This window comes from Terrapene carolina, unplaced genomic scaffold (genome assembly GCF_002925995.2).
Source record: "Terrapene carolina triunguis isolate 2854851 unplaced genomic scaffold, T_m_triunguis-2.0 Scaffold179, whole genome shotgun sequence".
In the NCBI taxonomy this organism is placed as follows: domain Eukaryota; kingdom Metazoa; phylum Chordata; order Testudines; family Emydidae; genus Terrapene; species Terrapene triunguis.
This window is the reverse complement of record NW_020664530.1, coordinates 3,214,686-3,235,095: the sequence shown is the minus strand read 5'-3', so window position 1 is coordinate 3,235,095 and position 20,410 is coordinate 3,214,686. Positions and strand designations below refer to the sequence as shown.

The 20,410-nt window shown below is 41.8% G+C and overlaps 1 protein-coding gene across 1 annotated transcript in view; it reads right to left on the bottom strand.

Moving 5' to 3' along the window:
* The window catches only part of LOC113407004 (E3 ubiquitin-protein ligase HECW1-like), a 373,262-nt gene that overhangs the window by 115,923 nt on the left and 236,929 nt on the right, over positions 1–20,410 (bottom strand). The window contains exon 6 of the mRNA XM_026654044.1: positions 16,194–16,363. Within this exon, the coding sequence (XP_026509829.1) occupies positions 16,194–16,363 (170 nt within the window). The remainder of the gene's footprint in view (positions 1–16,193; positions 16,364–20,410) is intronic.

Here is a 20,410-nt window from a genome sequence, read left to right as displayed (position 1 = left end):
AATTCTTAAGATGGTGGCAGCGGACCAGAGCTAAGCTGGTAGTTAAGTTTAGGAGTCCTCATGCAGGCCCCTACATTTGTACCCTAAAGTTCAAAGTGGGGATACAGCCTTGACAGGGACCCTGCTGCAAAATCCTACCTCAATGCCTCAAAGTGGTGCAGCAGTGACCCTGGCTTGTCTGACAGCGAGGATAGCAGAGTGTATTCTTCAGAAGGTTCAACCATGCTTTTAAGGTGTCAGACTACCAACCCAGGGAGAGGACAGCTGTCCTCCTCCTTGAGGAGGAGTGCTAGTTAAATTGAGGAGGTAAACGCGCCACTGATGGCATAGCCAGCGGGTAGATGAAGAAATGGCTAAAACAACACAAATAAACAGGCTCCAACTCCTTGTGCACGCCTCGATCTATTCTACGACAGTGGTGGGGAGTTCAGTCGACAAGAGGCTGTTAAGAATCTCAGGGGCCAGAAAAAGGACTGTCCTCTCAGTGTGCACCTATAACTGCAGGACACTGATGAGAGACAATTCAATCAACCATCTAATGGAGGAGAAGGCAAGGACAGCCTGCGACATAAAATGAATATCTAGAATAAAAAACATTGTGCTGTATTTCTAAACACCACGGTACAACACTTGTACCATAGCTGTGTTTGCCATTGCAGATCTCCATGCATGGATTTAGCTGTTGGCAATATTTCCACATCGGTGCCTCTGCCAAATATAGTCATTATCCAACTTATTCCCATATTTATTAATGGATCTCTATTGATACGTACTTTGTACTCCATATGTTATCTTAATGTCTATTCAGTCCAGGACATCTTTCTTAAGATAAGAAATTAACATTACCTCAATATTTAACATATTTCTTATAGTGAACATGGGGAAATACAATTTGATATTGTGGATACTGAGGTAAACTTATCTATTTAACTTAGAAAAACTGAGAAGATTTCAAGTTCTTCCACTGTTCTGCTGCCAAGAAATGTACAGTAGTAGTTTATTCCTCGGTAATTTAAAAAGGAGGGGTGCCTTTTATTGTATACATGAAGATCTTTTCGATCATAAATGACAGTCAGCTCTTGGATGGATCTGAGGACATAAACTGACACTTTAAAATACTCACTAGGGTTCTGATTCTCCTGTCACTTGCACTGGTTTTATTCCTCAGGCTTCTATAGATTCACATTGTTGAAACTTCAATCAGAATGAAGCACAGTGTGTCAGCTACTGGGAGATTCATGTGTACATGCCAGCTAATCCACACACATACTGAGCAGGAGACCTGTTAATGGTCTTCAAATATGTTAAAGGCTGTCATAAAGAGGATGGCGATCTCTCCATGTCCACTGAAGGCCGGACAAGAAGTAATGGGCTTAATCTGCAGCAAGGGAGATTTTGGTAAGATATTGCGGGAAACATTCTAACTCGAAGAATAATTACATACTGGAATAGGCTTCCAAGAGCAATTGTGGAATCCCCATCATTGGAGGTTTTTAAGAGCAGGTTAGCCAAACACTTGTCAGGGATGGTCTAGGTATACTTGGTCCTGCCTAGTATGAGGGGCTGAACTAGTTGACCTCTCATGGTCCCTTCCAACCCTAAATTTCTATGATTCTAGGTTTACAGTAGTTGCCCTAAACTTGGCTTTCCTTAAAACATGTGAGAGAGGCTACTTTGCAGACACCTTGTAGCAAGTGTCATTTTCAGGGTTCAAGACTGTAACCTGCATTTAACTGCATGTCTGCTCCCTGACCCAACAATGGTTTGTGCATACACAAATTATTCATACAAATGGATTGCATGGGGATTTTGTGCATGCTGCTCACATATGGTACAGAACTCATGGTACACGTTAAATGCTGCCTTTGCAGAATACATCTGCACCCATTTAAAAGGACATTCCATTCCATTCCATTCCATTCCATTCCAGGTGTTCAAGATAATTATAACATTAAGTTAGCTGATTTTGATGATTAACTCCTTGTTTGTATTTTACACCAACATTATTCTCATATCTGAATAAGCATGGTAAAACCATCATGGGAGGAAAAGAGGAGAATCACAGAGACAGGCTTCTAAAGGAAATTTGAAATAAATCAGAATAAATCCATTAACCCTGATTAGATTGGATTTATGTACAAATTAGTTCTTTTAAAAGATTGTCAGTGTAGCTGATGATGAGTAGATAAATTAAAACATAGGTGACAGGAGGAATGAGGCTCTTGATTTGCAGCTGAATACTCAATATAATTAAACAGAAATTTTATCTGAGATATCTATCATACCAAAGGGAAGATGTAAGAAGTAAAACTTAAAAGACTATAATTTAGTTTTGATGGGTGAGAACAGATTTAGTCTTTTAGCTGAATATTTCATCACTAGGTTTTTCATTTCCAATAGTATAGTTAGTTAATTACATTTTAATGCCCCGCAACATTCGCCATCTCCATTATTTAAGGACACAGAAATGTCCACCATTCAAAAACTTCCTGTGCTTGTAATTATTGCCTAATACTATACTATTTGTCTGAACTATACTAACTCATGGGGAATTTTTGTTTCTTGAGCAGCTGGGGCTAAATCCTGCTTGTTCCTACGTGATCGCATAAGAGGAAAGATGGCAAAATGCACACTGTGCTGCTTGTGAGCCAATGTGGATAGATATGGGATCCTGTAGTAGTGACCGCTATTGTGTTAGCAGCTATATATTGTGAATATAATGAAACGTACATTATATCAGGAAGTGTAAAGTATCAGGGAAAAACAAGGACTATAAATGCAATCGTAACACATCCATAACTGCTTCAAAAATACGACAGTATTAAACAGTAGCAACACAAAGCATTACAGCATCACTACTGCAAGCTGCAGAGTGTTGGTCCATAACTGTAGAATACTATAGTACTTATATAAAGGATCTACTAGAGGACACTTTGCTCCCAAATTCAGCAGCAGTAAAGAGTGCCCTTCAGCCAACTGAGCCAGCCCAACAGTGCTATGTTATCCTGAAGCACAATGTCTCTTTCGCTGGATGAGTCTCCCAGTGTATATCTGAATATGTGCTGCTGTTCTAGGGTCTGATCCAAATCCTGCTGAAGTCAATGAGAATTTTCCCATTGACTGCCTTGAAAGTTGGATAGAGCCTCCAGGCACAGACTTGCTATATGCCTATAATGAGCATGCTGTAGAAACGAAAAATAGAAAAAGTTCCCCTTACATTAATTTCATGTGTTCTACAAAATTCTGAGTTAGTAGTTGATAGACTCTTTAAAATTCTTCTTCTTTGGAGGCTTAGATAGTCTAACAAGTCTTCTCTTGTTTTATTAATAGCAAATTTCAGGACAATGCCATTAACAATTTAAAAGAACTCATGGAAACATCAATTTCAAACACCACTTCCACAGTTAATTATGATTTCTCTTTCATTCCTCCATGTAGTGCCTACATATTTATTAGTATCGCACAGATTAAAAATACTTTGAGGACTCCTATGGGCATTGAAGTGTAAGACTAGCAAGAATTATATACTTTTTGGGGAACAGAAATTGCAGTTAAATTGTATAAGTAGCAGAATGATATATTAAAGCAATCTAGTGTATTTACCGTACTTCTTGCTTTTAATCAGTTCCTGAAGGAAATCTGAGCTGTCTTGGGCCTTCACACTTCAATTATCATCAGATATTCAGAAAATGACAGCTATACACACTACAATTTTTGCATACAGTTGAATACATTTTGGATCTTTTCCATTTTGCTTGGCTGTTTTTTAGCAAGTGCTGTATAATGAGGCTACTATACACAAGGCTCTGTGTATGCTGGGTGAAATCAGGGCATCATTGAAACCTTCGGCAAAATTCACATTGACTTCAGTGGAATCAAGATTTCACCCCTTGTGTAGAAGCTGGACCTAAACTCTGTGGGGTAAAGTTCTTCAGTTTCTATGGCAGAAAAAAGTTCTGCAACAGATTCATTTACATTTTAAAATGGAGTGATTAGCTGAATTAAATAACAAAATGAACAGTTTAATCAGTACAGTATCCCCACTGTTATTTATTTAGGGCCATGTTGTAAATCCCTTGCTCACTCTAGGATTATTCTTGTGAGTAACCTCTTGTCAACGTGAATAAGGGAGTCACAATCTGGACCTTAGATATTAAATTGAGTTTAATTTACATCATCCCAACATTTTCAGAAGGCAAAATCCTGCAGATATTTGTACTGACAAGCCCCTGGTTACACTGTGGAAGTTGTCAAGATGAAGAAGCTGAAGGCTGTCAGCACCCTGGAGCTTTGGGAAGCTGATTGGGATGGCAAGATAAGCACATTAGCTAGCTAATGTGTGATCATCAGTGAAATTATGTGATGTTTTAATTGGCATCTGTAGGGGATAACATCCTATGGGGCAGTTCAAACCTTTGAAACCCAGGCTATCTGAAAGACAACATAACAATACTTTATACCTGAATCACATTTTCAAGGTTATATTTATCACCATTAGCTCTAAAAACACTGACCAAAATTTTCATACCAGGATGCAAAAATTAGACTCTTAACACCATATTTAGGCACCTAAGTAGAAATAGCCTGATCTTCAGCAGGACTGAACGCCAACAAATCCCAGAAAGTCAATGGGAGCTGAACAGATTTAAATCACATAATTTTTATTTTGGTGTCTAGTTATGGATTTAGAAACTTAATTTAACCATCTAGATTTGACAATTTTGCTCATAATTCTTTTTTAAATTAAAGTTTAGATTCTGGAGCATAATTCTGTGGCCAGGGTAGATTCTTGGACTCCACAGCAAATTCTGTGTCAGGGAATCACAGAATAAATAGGAACACTGTCCCCCACCCAAAGAGGTGTCAATAAGAAGACTAAGGGCCTGAAAGAGTCACAGTGCCTTCGATGGATTTTAGATCAAGCCCCTATATGATAAGGGTTTCATAGTACGGTCTGTAGCACACTGGGTGACATAGCATGGGATTTTCAAAGATTTAAGACTATAAATTCCATTGACTTTCAATGGGACTTTTGCTCTTTAGTCATGTAGATGCTTTTAAAAATCTCACCCATAATTATTAATGGAGCTCACAGTTTTTGTGTTTCCTTTTTATTAAAGACATAATCTGCTGAACTTCACTAAGATATTTAGCAGTGTGATGGGGCGGATCGGCCCCACACTGGTACCGAGGGGGTTAACCCTTCCCTCCTAGCAGAGGAAGCCCCACCCCTAAGGCTCTGCTGGGCATGCTCCAACTGGAAGTCAGGTATAAAAGCCTGCAGAGCTGCTCAGTCAGTGCTGGCTGCCGAGGAGGTAGGATGCTTGGCAGAGGCTCCAGCCCTTACCCATGAGAGTTGAAGAGCCAGAAACGTGGACCAGAGGTCTGATGCTACCAGAAGCCCAGGGAGTGACGGGTGCTGAGGAGCCTGGACATCCCGGAGCTGAGGAGCCAGAGACCTGGACCAGAGGCTTGCAGCTATTGGAACCCCAGGGAGTGTCTGGTGCTGGGGAACCTGGAGACCCAGATGCCATATGGACTACTGCTGCTGGAGAACTGGTAGGAAGTGACCCAGGGAAGGTAAGGGAGTGGTACTGCCCACCATTATGAGGTCAGTGTGTTTTGGTAGGATTCCCTGCTGACCCTGTGGTGGACCTCTCTGCCTCGGGCAGGGCTCTGGGTCAGGGCCCAGTGGAGTTGGGTGGGCCGGGGCCCCCCTACCAGGAGCCACCGTCCCCTTGCGATGGCCCCGGTTACCTGACCCCTGTTTTGCCTCTGAAGGGGGAAGCATGGACTCTGGCAACTAGGCCACACTATCCCACTAGGGAAGGGGGAATTAGACAGACTCTGGCCATTGGGACACATTGCCCAAGGGGCACATTGCATGAACTCTGGCCGCTAGGCTGCATTACCCCACTCTGGGAGAGACAGTATATGGACCCTGGCCGTTGGGCCACACTGTGCTGACTAACGGGGGTGGGGGGAAACAGACGTAGGCATAGAGAGGCGGGATTACCACTCGCTCCCCCGACTCCAGGGTTCGATGAGGTACAAAACCCACCACAAGCAGGTAATGAGGTTAGTTGGGTGTCTACAAGATGTATTTGGCTAAATGATTCTTATAATAATTCTTTCCATTTATCTGATCGAGCATCCCTTTTACAACCGTGCTTAATAGCTATATTTATGCCGATCACTTAACCCACCATTAAAATGCACCTATCTTCAGGAAAAGCAGCCACCATTTTGCACCAAAAACACGTAATTAAGACAATAACAACCAACTGAAACTACAGGTAGGTCAGATTGTGGGTATCCTAGTTATAGTTTGGCTGGTAATCTGGGCTCACCCATCCTTCTAGAACCATAAATTACAAGGACCTAAGATTTATGTCTTCTCTAACAGATAACACTTTCTACCAGCTTAAATACACTGGATGGAGCTAACAGCCCATTTTTAGTGGCATATGGATGGGTGCCCATTCCTGAGACTCTACCCACTCACTGGTAAATAAACAAAACACTCACGAAGCTAGCTCAGCCAAACTCCTGTAGTTATTAAGAAAGAAATATTGTCAATATGTCTTATATGAAAGTCTGAATGGCCCCGAAGTACTCTAATTGCAAACTGAGAGCATTTTCTAACCATGTTTGAGAAGAGTGAACTATTTCTTGAACAAGTATTTTTTTCATTGAAGCTTGTGATTCTCAATCAGTCCAAGTCCTTTGAAAACAAAATAAAAACTGTGTCACTGAAAAACCTGGTGCCACTGCTCCTCAGAATTAGGTCGATGAAGGCAGACATAGGGACTTGGTTTTAATTAAATCTTGCAGTAAGATTTGTACTGACTGCGTGATGGGCTAGTTTACAGCTTGCTGTCATTAAAAACATATTTTGAAAGGACTTCATACAGAGAACATGATGCTAGAGGCATCTCATTAGGAGAGATGAACATAATCAATATGCACCCCACCTTATTTCCATTCTAGTAGGGAGAGAAGATTTGTGAAAATAACATTCTTTCATAGAATCATAGAAATGGATGGTTGGAAGGATCTTGAGAAGCCATTTAGTACAGCCCCTTGCACTGAGGAAGGACTATTCCTGACAGGTGTTTGTTCAAACTGTTCTTAAAAACCTCCAATGGTGGGGATTCCACAACGTCTCTTGAAAGTCTATTCCAGAGCTTAACTGACTTTATAGTTAGAAAGTTTTCCTAATGTCTAACCTAAATCTCCCTTGCCACACATTAAGCCCATTACTTCTTGTTCTACCTTCATCAGAAACAGAGAACAATTGATCACCATCCTGTTTATAACAGCCCTTAAAAAATACCAGTCCCTCCTCAGTCTTCTTTTCTCAAGACTAAACATGCCTAGTTTTTCTAACCTCTCCTCATAGGTCAGGTTTTCTAAACCTTTTATCATTTTTGTTGCTCTCATCTGGACTCTTTCCAATTTGTCCACATCTTTTCTAAAGTACAGCACTCAGAACTGGATGCAATATTCCAGTTGAGGCCTCACCAGTGTCAAGTAGAGTAGGTCAATGCTGTGTCCTACATATGACACTCATGTTAATACACCCCAGAATCATATTAGCCTATTTCTCAGCTACATCAAATTGTCTTATATGTAATTTGTGAGCCATACGAACGGCCAAACTGGGTCAGACCAAAAGTCCATCTAGCCCAGTATCTTGTCTTCTGACAGTGACCAATGCCAGGTGCCCCAGAGGGAATGAACAGAACAGGTAATCATCAAGTGATCTATCCCCTGTTGCCCATTCCCAGCTTCCGGCAAACAGAGGCTAGGGATGCCATGCTTGCCCATCCTGTCTAACAGCCATTGATGGACCTATCCTCCATGAACTTATCTAGTTCTTTTTTGAACCCTGTTATAGTCTTGGCCTTCATATCATCCTCTTCCACAGGTTGATTGTGCGTTGTGTGAAGCAATACTACCTTTTGTTTGTTTTAAACCTCCTGCCTATTAATTTCATGTGATGACCCCTAGTTTTTGTTGTGAGAAGGAGTAAATAACACGTTCATATTTACTTTCTCCACACCAATCATGATTTTATAGGCCTTTATCATATCCCCCCTTAGTCGTCTCTTTTCCAAGCTGAAAAGTCCCAGTCTTATTAATCTCTCCTCATATGGAAGCTGTTCCATGCCCCTAATTTTTGTTGCCCTTTTCTGAACCCTTTCCAATTCCAATATATCTCTTCTGAGATGGGGCGACCACATCTGCACACAGTATTCAAGATGTGGGAGTACCATGGATTTATAACCTGTAACCTTCAGACTCTTTTCAACAGTACTACTGCCTAGCCAGTTATTTCCTGTTTTGTTGTTGTGCATTTGATTTTTTTTTTCTTTCCTACTTGTAATACTTTAGTTGTCTTTATTCAATTACATCTTGCTGGTTTTAGACCAATTTTCAGGGTTTTTTTTCCCCACAGGCTTCCTTTCCATTTTACATACTGTTAGTGTGGTGGAATCACTTAACCATTAGTGCCATGGAACTTTGCAGGCTACCAGGTAGATTCATGCTTGGGACATGTACAGGACCTTACATGGGACCTGATTCTGATTATATACCACTTAAGTCAATTGAAATCAATGGTGTGAACCAGGTGATGGATCAGAATCAAGCCTTTGATGTCCCAAGGATTAAATACAACATATACAGTGAAAGCAACACTTATGACTAACTAATCCTAAAGGGAATTTCCTGTCTTAACCAAACACTTTAAAAAAATCTCCAAGATTTCAAATATAGGAGTGTCTGGTGTTCATAAAGACTTTTGAGAAAAACAGGGCTTTGACCTCATTCCTTATACTAGGGATAAATTTGGCTCAGCCCTTTCAGCAAGGATGTTTGCTACGCCCTTGCGACTGACATCTCTCTGCCTGAAACGGGAGCTAAGAGAAAAAGGAGGGGGAGAAGAGCTTATTGCAGGTTTGGGGCCAATGACTTCACAATGTTTACAAGATAGGATAGTACACGAAAAGCCAGATCCTCCGCGGGTGCAAATATGGCAAATCACGACAGTCTCTGCTATTATATCTATTAAATCTTTGTTGAGAAGCAGGAAGAGATGAACAGAGTTTTTAAATATGAGCACCAGTGAAGTGGGAATTAATACGGTTATTTACATATGACAATACAGATATAAGATTTTTTTCAACATTTCTATTACCAACATTTGCATTGTTGCAATCATAGAATCATAGACTTTAAGGTCAGAAGGGACCATTATGATCATCTAGTCCAGGGGTGGGCAAACTACGGCCTGCGGGCTGGATCCAGCCCCTCAGGGCTTTGGATCCGGCCCGCAGTCTTGCCCCCCCGTGGAGCCTCAGGCCCCACACTGCTCTCAGGCGGGGGGAAGGGCAGAGGGCTCCGTTCGTTGCCCTTGCCTCCGGGCACCGCCCCCCGCAGCTCCCATTGGCCGGGAACAGGGAACCACTAGGAGCTTCAGGGGAGGTACCTGGAGGCACGGCAAGGGCAGCACACACGGAGCCTTCCGCCCCCCACCCCAGGGGCCCCAACGCTTTCTGGAGCGGTGTGAGGCCAGGGACATGCCTGCATGCAGGGAGCCACTGCCACCCCGGAGCCCGAACCCCTCCTGCACCCTGCCCCCCAACTCCCTGCCCTAAGCCCCCTGCCTGCACCTCGCACCCCTCCTGCACCCCAACCGCCTGCCCTGAGCCCACACCCCGCACCCCTCCTGCACCCCAACCCCTTGCCCTGAGCCCCCTCCTGCACACCGCACCCCAATCCCCTGTCCTGAGCCACCTGCTGCACCCCTTCTGCACCCCAGCCCCCTTCCCTGAACCCTCTCATGCACCCCTCCTCTACCCCAATCCCTTGCCATGAGCCCCTCCCCACACCCCGCACTCTCTCCCGCACCACAACCCCCTGCCCTGCATACCATTTCCCCACCCAGATGTGGCCCTCAGCCCAAAAAGTTTGCCCACCGCTGGTCTAGTCTGACCTCCTGCACAACGCAGGCCACAGAATCCGCCCACCCACTCCTCTAACAAACCCCTGACCTATGTCTGAGCTATTAAAGTCCTCAAATAGTGGTTTAAAGACTTCAAGGTGCAGTGAATCCTCCAGCAAGTGATCTGTGCCCCACGCTGCAGAGGAAGGCGAAAACCCCCCAGGGCTTCTGCCAATCTGCCCTGGAGGAAAATTCCTTCCCGACCCCAAATATGGCAATCAGCTAAACCCTGAGCATGTGGGCAAGACTCACCAGCCAGACACTCAGGAAAGAATTCTCTGTAGTAACTCAGATCCCACCCCATCTAACATCCCATCACAGGCCATTGGGCATATTTACCACTAATAATTGACTATCATTCCCATAATCCTGTTCTCAGAGGCATAACATGAAATGCTGCTACTGCAGTGCAAAATACTGCAGTAGCAGCATTTCATGTTATGCCTCTGAGAACATGTAAAGACAAGTCACAAATCGGCTTTTCAGCTGTGACAAGAGATGTCACCTTGGCTATAGGATGCCTCACTGGACAACCCCATGTGTGAAAACTCTTTCACTTCACTCGGAGCCCTACTGCAGGTGTAAAAATGCTGCATACTACTCTCATATTTTAATAAGAAATTTCCATTCGCTTGTGACCTCTCATGTAAAGCACTGCAAAGCAGATCAAATTAAGAAATTTCCCACTCATATCTATCTAACTTGAGCTGAATGGTTCTTGAATGAAATATGGAATAACAAATATTATCAATATTACTTCTGAAACAGATGGAAAATTCATTTATTTATCCATTCATTTATTACTTTAGGAACCAAAAGCTCTCAAATTTAACACATGATGTCCCTCCATGTTACATTTAGACTTGCTCATTAAGTGGCAGATACATAAAATCTAGACTAAGTAGAGAAATCCCCCTAACTACACCCTTTAAATTATTTATTCCAGAAAACACATCATATTTCCTGCACTCATTAAATGTGACACAGCTATTCTGTTTTCAGAGTAGACTATGGGAATTTCTCATATATAAGGCTAATGTGTCACACTTTTTAGGAAGTTACTCCTTTTTTTTGAGACACTCAAGCACCGGCACACTAGATATAATCATTATTGCCACTTTTCAGATGCAGACCTTAAAGCATTTTACAAAGGTAGGTAAATATAATTTTGCTCATTGTTAAAAAGGAATAGGTTTGTGGTTAAGGCACTAAACTGGGGTTTAGCCAATCTGTGTTCAATTCCTGACCTGACTACGTGTTTCCTGTGTGATCTGGGGCAAATCACTTAAGCCAAGCTTTTCAAAGTGGCTGGTGATTTCAGGTGCCTCAATTTTGGGGTGTTTAAAGGCAGATACCTTAAAGGGGCCTAATTTTCACAAAGTTCTGAGCACGTATCCTCTGAAAAAATCAGACTCCTTTATGATGTCTCTTGCTGGCCACCCCAAATTTAAGCCTCCTAAAATCATTAGTTGTTTTTGAAAATCTTGGCCTTAATTTCTCTTTACCTCAATTTTCCATCTATAAAATGAGGTAACACTACTTTCTTTCTCCTATCACCATTTACCTGTCCTGTCGTTTAGACTGTAAACTGTTCAGTCAGGGACTGTCTCTTTATGTTTATACAACGTGAATCACAATGGAGCTCGTGTCTTGACTGGGATGTGTCAATGTTATCAGAATATTAATAATATAGATGGTTAAATTGAGGCCCAGAAACGTTATCCAAAATCAGCACAAAAGCAAAATTGGGAATATAATCCATATCTCCAGACTTCCATTCATGTGTGCTGTGCTATAGCTCTCACATTAACCAGACACATAGCTGCAAGTATATCTCTGCCTGTAGTATTCTTATTTCTAAGCTAGAAGCTACTGGGGAAAAAAATTCACATTAGGACGTGGACTCAAAGCTAAAGGTGACAGCATACGTATAGGGGACCAGAAAGATTGCTGCATCACTAGGGGTGCAACCTTTGCAAGAGAAATTAAACTAAGGTCCTTTCTGCCTTTCTCTAGTGGCTGTTCAGATGAAAGCTGAAGATCCCATGAATATTGTCTAAAAGGTAACTCTCAACACCTGGCTAAAGCCAGTGTAATGAGGCGGCCTGGCTCCCAGCCGCCCCAGAGAGGGACGAGCCTCTCTGGATGCCAAAGTGGGCGGAGCCACTGGAGCCTGCACCCGCCTCCCAAAGGTCAAAGCGCAGGACCGGAAGTATAAAAGCCGCATCCCAGGGCTCAGAAGCTGCCTGGCCGCTGGAGAAGCCAGACGCTGGGGGCCTAGCTCCCGCTGGGGAGACTTCTGCAGTCTGTGACCGACCTGAGGACTGGCCATACCAGTCAAGGCCTGAGGACGACCAGACCCCGGAGAAGTTGTTAAGTCTACCAGAGAGAAGCGACCCAGAGGAGCTGCCAAGCCTACCGCTCACCGAGTACTCTGAGGAGCCCATGGTGCTTGATTCCGTGGAGGACACCGACCGGACGCAGGTACTGCTAGAGGGGGAAGTAGGAAGTAGCCCGGGGGCAGCCAACCCTAGTCTGGCTGCAGCACACCCAGAGCCGATGTCAGTGTGTTGCGGCCAGGATCCCCACTGACACAGCAGCAGGCTGCCTACGGCTGTTAGGGCCCCGGGCTGGGACGCAGTGGAGTGGGCGGGCCTGCGTCCCCCCTGCCACCCCACTTACGGGTGGCAGTCTCCCCCTCGCCCCAGATGCCAGAATCTGGAGTCTGGGCTTGTTCCTGAACTATTTTGCTCAGCCCCTGCCTGAGGGTCTGAGCTCCAGACTGTGTGTTGCCCCGCCCTGACCCAGGGCCCGGGCCTGACACTGGAACTATTTGCTCAGCCCCTGCCTGAGGGCCTGAGCCCTTGACACTTTTGTGCCTCACCCGGCTAGTTCCCTGACTCAGTGGACCTCAGTAGTGAGGCGGCCTGGCTCCCAGCCGCCCCAGAGAGGGGTGACCCTAACAAACCCCTTTACACGTGGTACCAGAAGTGGGGATTAGATCCCCTGATCCCTGTGAGGAGGGATCTGAGGAGACGTGCCCGGGCAACCATGGACATGGAGAAGCTTATTAAATTCTTAGCGGAGAGCCAACAACAGCAGCAGGCAGCCCAGCTCCAGCAGCAGGAGCAACTGGTCCAGCAGCTTGGGACACAACAGCAGCAGCTGATTCTGGAACTGGGAGGCCAGAACCGGGACCACCAGCAACAATGCCTGCACCAGGAACACATGATGAAATACCAGTCTGTGTGTGAGCTAATGATGATCACAAAATGGCTATCAAATTTTCTTAGCGAAGCAGCATAGTACCAAGGCCAAATTCACAGTGGTTGCAATCTCTCTCAAGTTCACAGAGTTGCAGCTGTCTATAGCGGTGGTGAATTACATGCCCAGTATTTAATTCATCACTGAGCACAGTGCTCTGGGATATAAGAAGTATGGAAGGTGCTATACTGTATGAAATCTAAGTGTACTGGTTAAATATATGGAACAACCTAGTATATATCCAGGGAACATTAGGGTACATGAATGTAAGGCAGTGAATGAATCATTTCCTCACACTCTGCATGACTTTACTATGGTGGATAGCACCTACAAAAGTTGAGCCAATTTCTGCTCTTGGTTAGTTATGAGTTTGGCCAGGCATAACAGAGCAGACTTAAGACCCCAGTCTGCAGACATTTATAATGACTGCACAGTCCTCTTCCCCTCACTCAACCCCCACCCCTGAATTTTCAGGTGAGGTGAGCAAATATCCCAAATTACACTTGTAATTCAATTAAGAAAAAGGAACATCTGGTTGTTATTTACACAAAGCAGTTACACAATGACAGTGCACCTTATAAAAACTAATCCATCTAAAATGAATTCAGGACCTAAAACATTTTCATGGGGAAAAAAAACCCACACCTGATTTTTATGTACTGTGGGCCTGATTTTCTGGACACAGAGTTGGTATAAAATGCTGCCATTCTGGTTTGATAGCATTCCAGCTCTCCTTACACAAAGTGAAAGGCAATGGAGAATCGGGCCCAATAACTTTTAGTCAGTGGAAAGTGACGCTGGTTTTTCATTGCTAAGACATGGACAAGTGGATGAAGATTTCAGGTCACTGGTGCCTGGGGAACAGAGAATGTATTACTGGTCTGTGGCAGCTAAATGTCTTCATATTGTCTTCAGAGAAGGCAGGAACGGAGTATGCTGACAGACACCACAATTGATTAGCCTGCATGACTAAGAAATTCTAACAGTACTAAAGATGAGAGCCTGGGGGCTCTCATACCATCAAGAGAACTATGGGGCTGAGTGAAGAAGTTTGAAGCCGCTGTGCTTTTGTTGTTGTTTTGTTTTTTGTTCAAGCCCCAATTAGACCATCTCATTGTTTTTCCTCCATCACTCCAAAATTCTGTCTGAAATGGAATGTCACTGAGCAAACTCGGACGTCCCGGCATGACTGGAGGAAGGAGCGCTGACAAACTGTCAGAGCAGCAGCCAGTCTCAGAGGGCCTGTGTCTCATTTACACTAAAGCCATTTTATACTGCTCTGGTAACGCAAAGGGGTCTAAAAGCGAAAGTAAATCATATTTAACTGTATTGACTTGGGTGGGAGCAGAGTTAGGTTTGTACTGAATGCTTCAGAAAATCCCACTCAGTCTCCATGAATACAGCCACTTCATCACTCTTTGCACAGGGACAGCATGTGCCTCCACTCCAAGTGTTGCCAGCTGCACCAGTTAATACTGAATGAAGGATTCAGGCCATGTCCCTGTCCACTCCTCTGGGGTATCAAGGCTATACTCATAGTCCTTGTGATCCCTAATGCTACACATCTCCTGTGCAGGAGCGTGCAGTCACTGTTCTTTGGATCTCTTCCCCCTCACCTTTGGCATAGGATTTAACACAGATTAGTCCAAAACTATTTTCCAGTTTATATTTAATTTGGATCCATTTATTTGTTTTGGGTTTTTTTTACCATTTTTCTGAAATGGAACTAATTGGCCCAATAGGGAACACGGGTAAATCAGGCCCTTTGTGTTTAGTGCCCGTTTCAGGTGTACTTTAAAAGCAGCTGGCAATGGTGAAATGCATTAAGTTCTCACTGGTGCCTATTGAATCCATTCAAGCAGGTGCAGCTGACTTCAGAGTATTTCTTCCAGGTGATGGGCAAATCTGCCTCTAATTTACATTACCACTGACATTTTTCAATCACACACATCTGTTTTTGATTGCATGCTGCAACTATAGCACCTCACACAATGTTCTCTCTCTATTTTCATAACTACAAGACTTTGATCAGTCTAACAGCAGTTTTCAAAAACAACCAATTATATTTTTCAATGCTGGGTGATGCCTATGTTCAATAATGATTTTTTAAAATACAATAAAAAATGCCTTAAAATACAATATGTACGGAAAGTACTAATCTAACATTCATCTTCGTAGAAAATTAGGTCTTTGGCATTAATAAATTTAGGATTGTCATGGAACAAGAACAATCCGTTAAATCACAGTTTTAACCACGTTGACCTATGGGCCAGATATTTTTTATAAGGCTTATGGAGTGCTTCTGAGCCAGACTTCCCCATGATGCTTTCGAAGTCATGTCAAGAAAAATGCTAGCCTGCTAGAAATGATTGGGTCAAGAATCGTTAACTAGGGAATAAGTATTTTGGTATTGTACTAAACAAATAGCAGGCGCTTAAGTTAGCAAAAATCTGATGTACAAAACAAATAAACAGATTCAAATACACTGGAAATGTATGGGTAAAATATGTGTCTGTGAAAAAGAGAAAATAAGTGAAGATGAAACTGTATGCAGTCCTATAATTGTACCAAACTGTAAATTAATCTTAGAACAAAATGAGACTATAGAGCAAGCTGTTTGACTCAGGCTGAAAAGGGGGTTACATATAAATTTTCTGGGTATGTATTTTTCTATTGAGCACTAACAGTAGTTAAAATACATTTGATCAAGTTGACTGATTTAAGGTCTATTACATTTAAAAAAATAAAACCCTGATTGGTAACAAACAAGAAGCTAGGGTGTTTTTGTTGTTGTTTTGTTTTTTAATGTACTGTTGATTTGAGATATCATGTTTATTTCCAGGTTCTAAGAAAATGTTATAAACAAAGGGGTAAAAAAAAATAGAGCAGTCTAGAGAATGGGAGATACTCAGCTACCTACCTCTCCTTGCCAGATAGGGTTCACAGTATTACATGTGATCTTGGATCTCTTCTCCTGTCCATGGTGAGGAAGTGCTGGGAAGATGCTGTGCTTTCCAGGCTGAATGGAAATCTTCAGGTATGGGTCTGGGTTGAAGAACATTCCTTTCTTCAGACCCAAAGCCTGGAAATCTGCAAAAAGGTGAATATTCTGATTAGCAATCACATTCCAATTAGTGCACTGGAAAGCCAGCAGAACTACACGGGGAACTAATGACAAATTAAAAAGTAAAGGAGGAACATGAAAAATTCTACTACATTATTTCTACATTACTTGTATTGTAACATAAAACCAAACCATAACAAATAATTTCAATAACACCTAGGATTTATAAAGTACTTTAAAACTGAAGTACAAGCACTAATCCTCCCATCTATGGAGCAAGTAAAAATTAGTTTGTAATTAAGGCACAAGAATGGGAGTCAAAATAAAAGAGTTCTAATTCCCTTCTTTGCCAAAGACTTTGTGTGATTAAGGGCAAGTCACTTAAATTCTTTGGGTGAAATCCTGACCCCACTGAAACAAAACTCTTAATTGACTTCAATGAGGCCAAAACGTCACCTTTTGTGAATTCATTTTCCTTTTGTAAAAGGTTCCCAATAAATTCTCTCTCAAAAAGTGTTCTGTGCATATTTATTTACATTTTTAAAAGAACTACCCTTAGTCAAGGTCACATTCCTTTTGGGTGTGCTTTCTGCAGAGAGAGAGTTGAGTAATTGATGATTGGCAAGTTTCTGCTGAAAACACCTCAGTTTCATCCTTTAGAATTTGTGGAAACTGAATTTTAGATTTGCACATGGAAATACTCACACTTAAAGCACTTGTGAACAGAACTAATACCATGTGAATTATCTAACCAATCACAACCAAGTTTAATTTCAAACACTCCTGATCAACTGATTGAGGAAAAAAAATTCTGAATTTGACTAATGAACAAATTCAGGAAAATCATGATCTGCTCAAAGATACTCCACAGGCAAAAGGAGAAGCTAAATTTGTCAAGATTCACTTAATTCTATTTGATACATTCAGTTAAGCTGCAGTAGGTGAAATGCACAATATTCCTTATATGAAATATTCCTTGTAAATATTTGTGATGCTCTCTTGCACGGATAAGCTGGAACTCATTTGAATCCTGTATGTTAGAATATAATGCTTTATTGTTTTTTTTACAATAAAAGCATCATTGTTCAACATTAATTTTATTGCAATATTTTATTATGCAATGCATTGTTTTTTATTTTTGTATAGTATATAATACAGTCCAAATTTTCAAACACAAAATTTGGTTCCTAAATCTAACATTCATCTAAATATGGCTTCAGGCACCCACATTTGGTCAACTGGACTTGGAAGTTTTGGCTGTATGATACCATATGGTTTTTAAAATATTGCTGCTTAATGGGAGCTTTTTTCCCCACTTTAAATAAGTCTGCTTCTTTGTACTGATGGAGCTTCTTCTAAGCAAACCTAGGAAAGTACCTGCCTACCATTTCAAAGCTTAGAGCAGGATTTTTAGCTACACAACTCCCAGGGGCTTTACTGTGAGTCATGCAGATGGAACCCCCAAGTGCCTCTTTTCAAATTTACCCATAAGGTCCTGAAGAAGGCCACATAGCCCATTATTGCTTGTCTTTTTGAAGCCCATGAAATACCTGTAGATTGTTTTGTATCTCATTAGTTCAGGACTCCTTAGCAGCTAGTGCCTGTACCCGTTGAATCTCTTTTTTCCAGATGCATTTCTAGCTTCCTTTGGAACGTGAAACCACTTGCTTGTAATGACTTCAGTGTGTGATTCTTTATTTCAACTGCTATTTGTATAGAGTTTCATCCCCTTTCATTTAAAACTCTATTTCATATTGAAACAAAGGCAATAAATAGCAGTTTTGCTTCTTTCTTTCTGTCACTGTCTTAAAGAGATGTAAAATGTTAGGGAAGATTTTAGATTCAACCAATTTTGGAGACTCTTTCTAAATATTTTTTAAGTGTAATTTCTCTTTGAGGATTGTTTAAAAGTCATAATCTGACACATGTTCATTATCACACAGTTTTAATACTTTAACAGAAACCTGATGAGACAGCTGAGCCAATAGGTTAGATGAGACCAATTAAAACCCATTAACAATGGTACAATTGGGTCAATAAGAGGATATGCTGGATGGATTGGAACTCCTAATGGAATGCTTTGCAAATGAACACAAAGTGTATGTCAAAGTACAGCTGTGTCAAAAAGTAGGGGCTAAGAATCAGAAACTCTACAGAGCTAGGCAAAAATATTTTGCTTCACTAGACAGTTTATGATAAAACCCAATAAAGATAGTCCCAAGTGAAAGAGTAAATTTTGTTGTGGTTGTTTTTAAGAACATAATTGCCATTGTGGGTCAGACCAATGGTCCATCTAGCCCAGTATCCTGTGTCAGATAGTGGCCATGGAGCTTCAGGGGGTTACTGAACAGGGCAATTTTGGAGAGATCTACCCATCTTCCCCTCCCCCTTCTGACAGTCAGAGGTTTAGGGCTGCCCTGAGCATGGAGTTGCATCCCTGACCATCTTGACTAATAGCCATTGATGGACCTATCCTCCATGAACTTATCTAGTTCTTTTTTGAACCCAGTTATACTTTTGGCCTTCACAACATCCTATAGGAATGAGTTCCACAGGTTAATTCTGTGAAGAAGTACTTTATCTTGTTTGTATTAAACCTGCTGCCTGGTTTTACCACATCCATTTGATTATCTTCATTCCACCAAGTTTTCGTGATGCCTATTATATTAATATTCCCATTTAATACCAGGCACTCTATCTAGTTCATCCATCTTAGTATTTAGACTTCTAGCATTTGTATATAGTGCTTGTACATTTTGTCAATATTTATTGCTTGCCTTCATGTGTTATATTTAAATGTGACTATTTTGTTGGACTGTTCCTCACTAGCGCCTGTCTGTACTTTACCAACTTCTTTCCTTTTCCCTTTAATAGGATATAGAGTTCTCCCTTTAATAAATGTATCCCTAAGGGATATCTCTGGCTGAACTGTGTGCTCCTCTGCACCTGGGATACTCAGCTCATCAGGCAGAGATTTCAAAAGGTGTCGCACATGTGAGCATTATAAACATGCTGTATTTTAATAATCCCATTCTCACATCTGTCAAATACTCTTAATCAAATACAAAACAGGTTAAGAGAAAGAAGACTCCGTTAGAAAGTACTTCTGTGAGAGTGTGTGCATGCTCTTAGTAGCACCATTACACAAATAAAATGTTTTGGTTCAGACTGTAAACCTTATGTTGTACAAAGGTTTAAAAAATGTGAAGCTTGTATAGACTGCCCCTCCTGAGTGTGAGGTTCTTATGTACAAAACACCTTTCAAATGAAGTCTGGCCCCAATTCTGCTGAAGTCCATTATGATCAACTGGTTTTGCAGTGAATACTGCACTGTCAGCAGTACATTCCAGGAAAGCCCAAACCATGATTGAAAAAGGGATGTGAGGACAGGGCCGGAGCAGAACAACAGAATGAGGCTAGTAATGTAAGACACAGGATGAGAAAGTATGAGAAAAGCCTCTGAGAACTGATTTTGTTTTCTCTGATGTCTCCTCAAAAGACTCAAACAGAAATATTTATTGCTGTATATGTTTCTACATTTTTCCCTTAGAGAAAAGATTGCCCGTGTTGTTATCCAATGATATGGGTTATTGACAGATAGGAATGAAAATATCTCGATATTACAGTTACCTGCTCATTGTTCTTTATGAGCAGGTAACTATAATGACCCTCCCGTCTAATTCTATTACCTGGAATAAACTATGGAGACCATAGTACTCAGTATTTAAAAAAACAAATCAGCTTTCATTAATAATCTTCCAGATACTTGTCCAAGTACAAGTGGAACAATTCAGCCAGGCACTATATGGGATAGTTTGTTTCTCAATGTCATGTATTGGGGAAAGTTGCATGACATGGCACTTCAACATGGAAAAAAAAATCTTTTTTTAAAAGCCCTTTGTTCAGCAGTGGTAATTCTGAAGTTTTAGTGCACATAAGTTAGTTCTGTGGCACACATATTGAGGCCAGCTTTCAGTGGAAGATTAAAATGGCCGCAGCTTTTATCGGCTTGTCATCAGCCTATGGCACTGTCTGGCACAAGGGCCTAGAGCTGAAGCTATCCAACCTGCTTC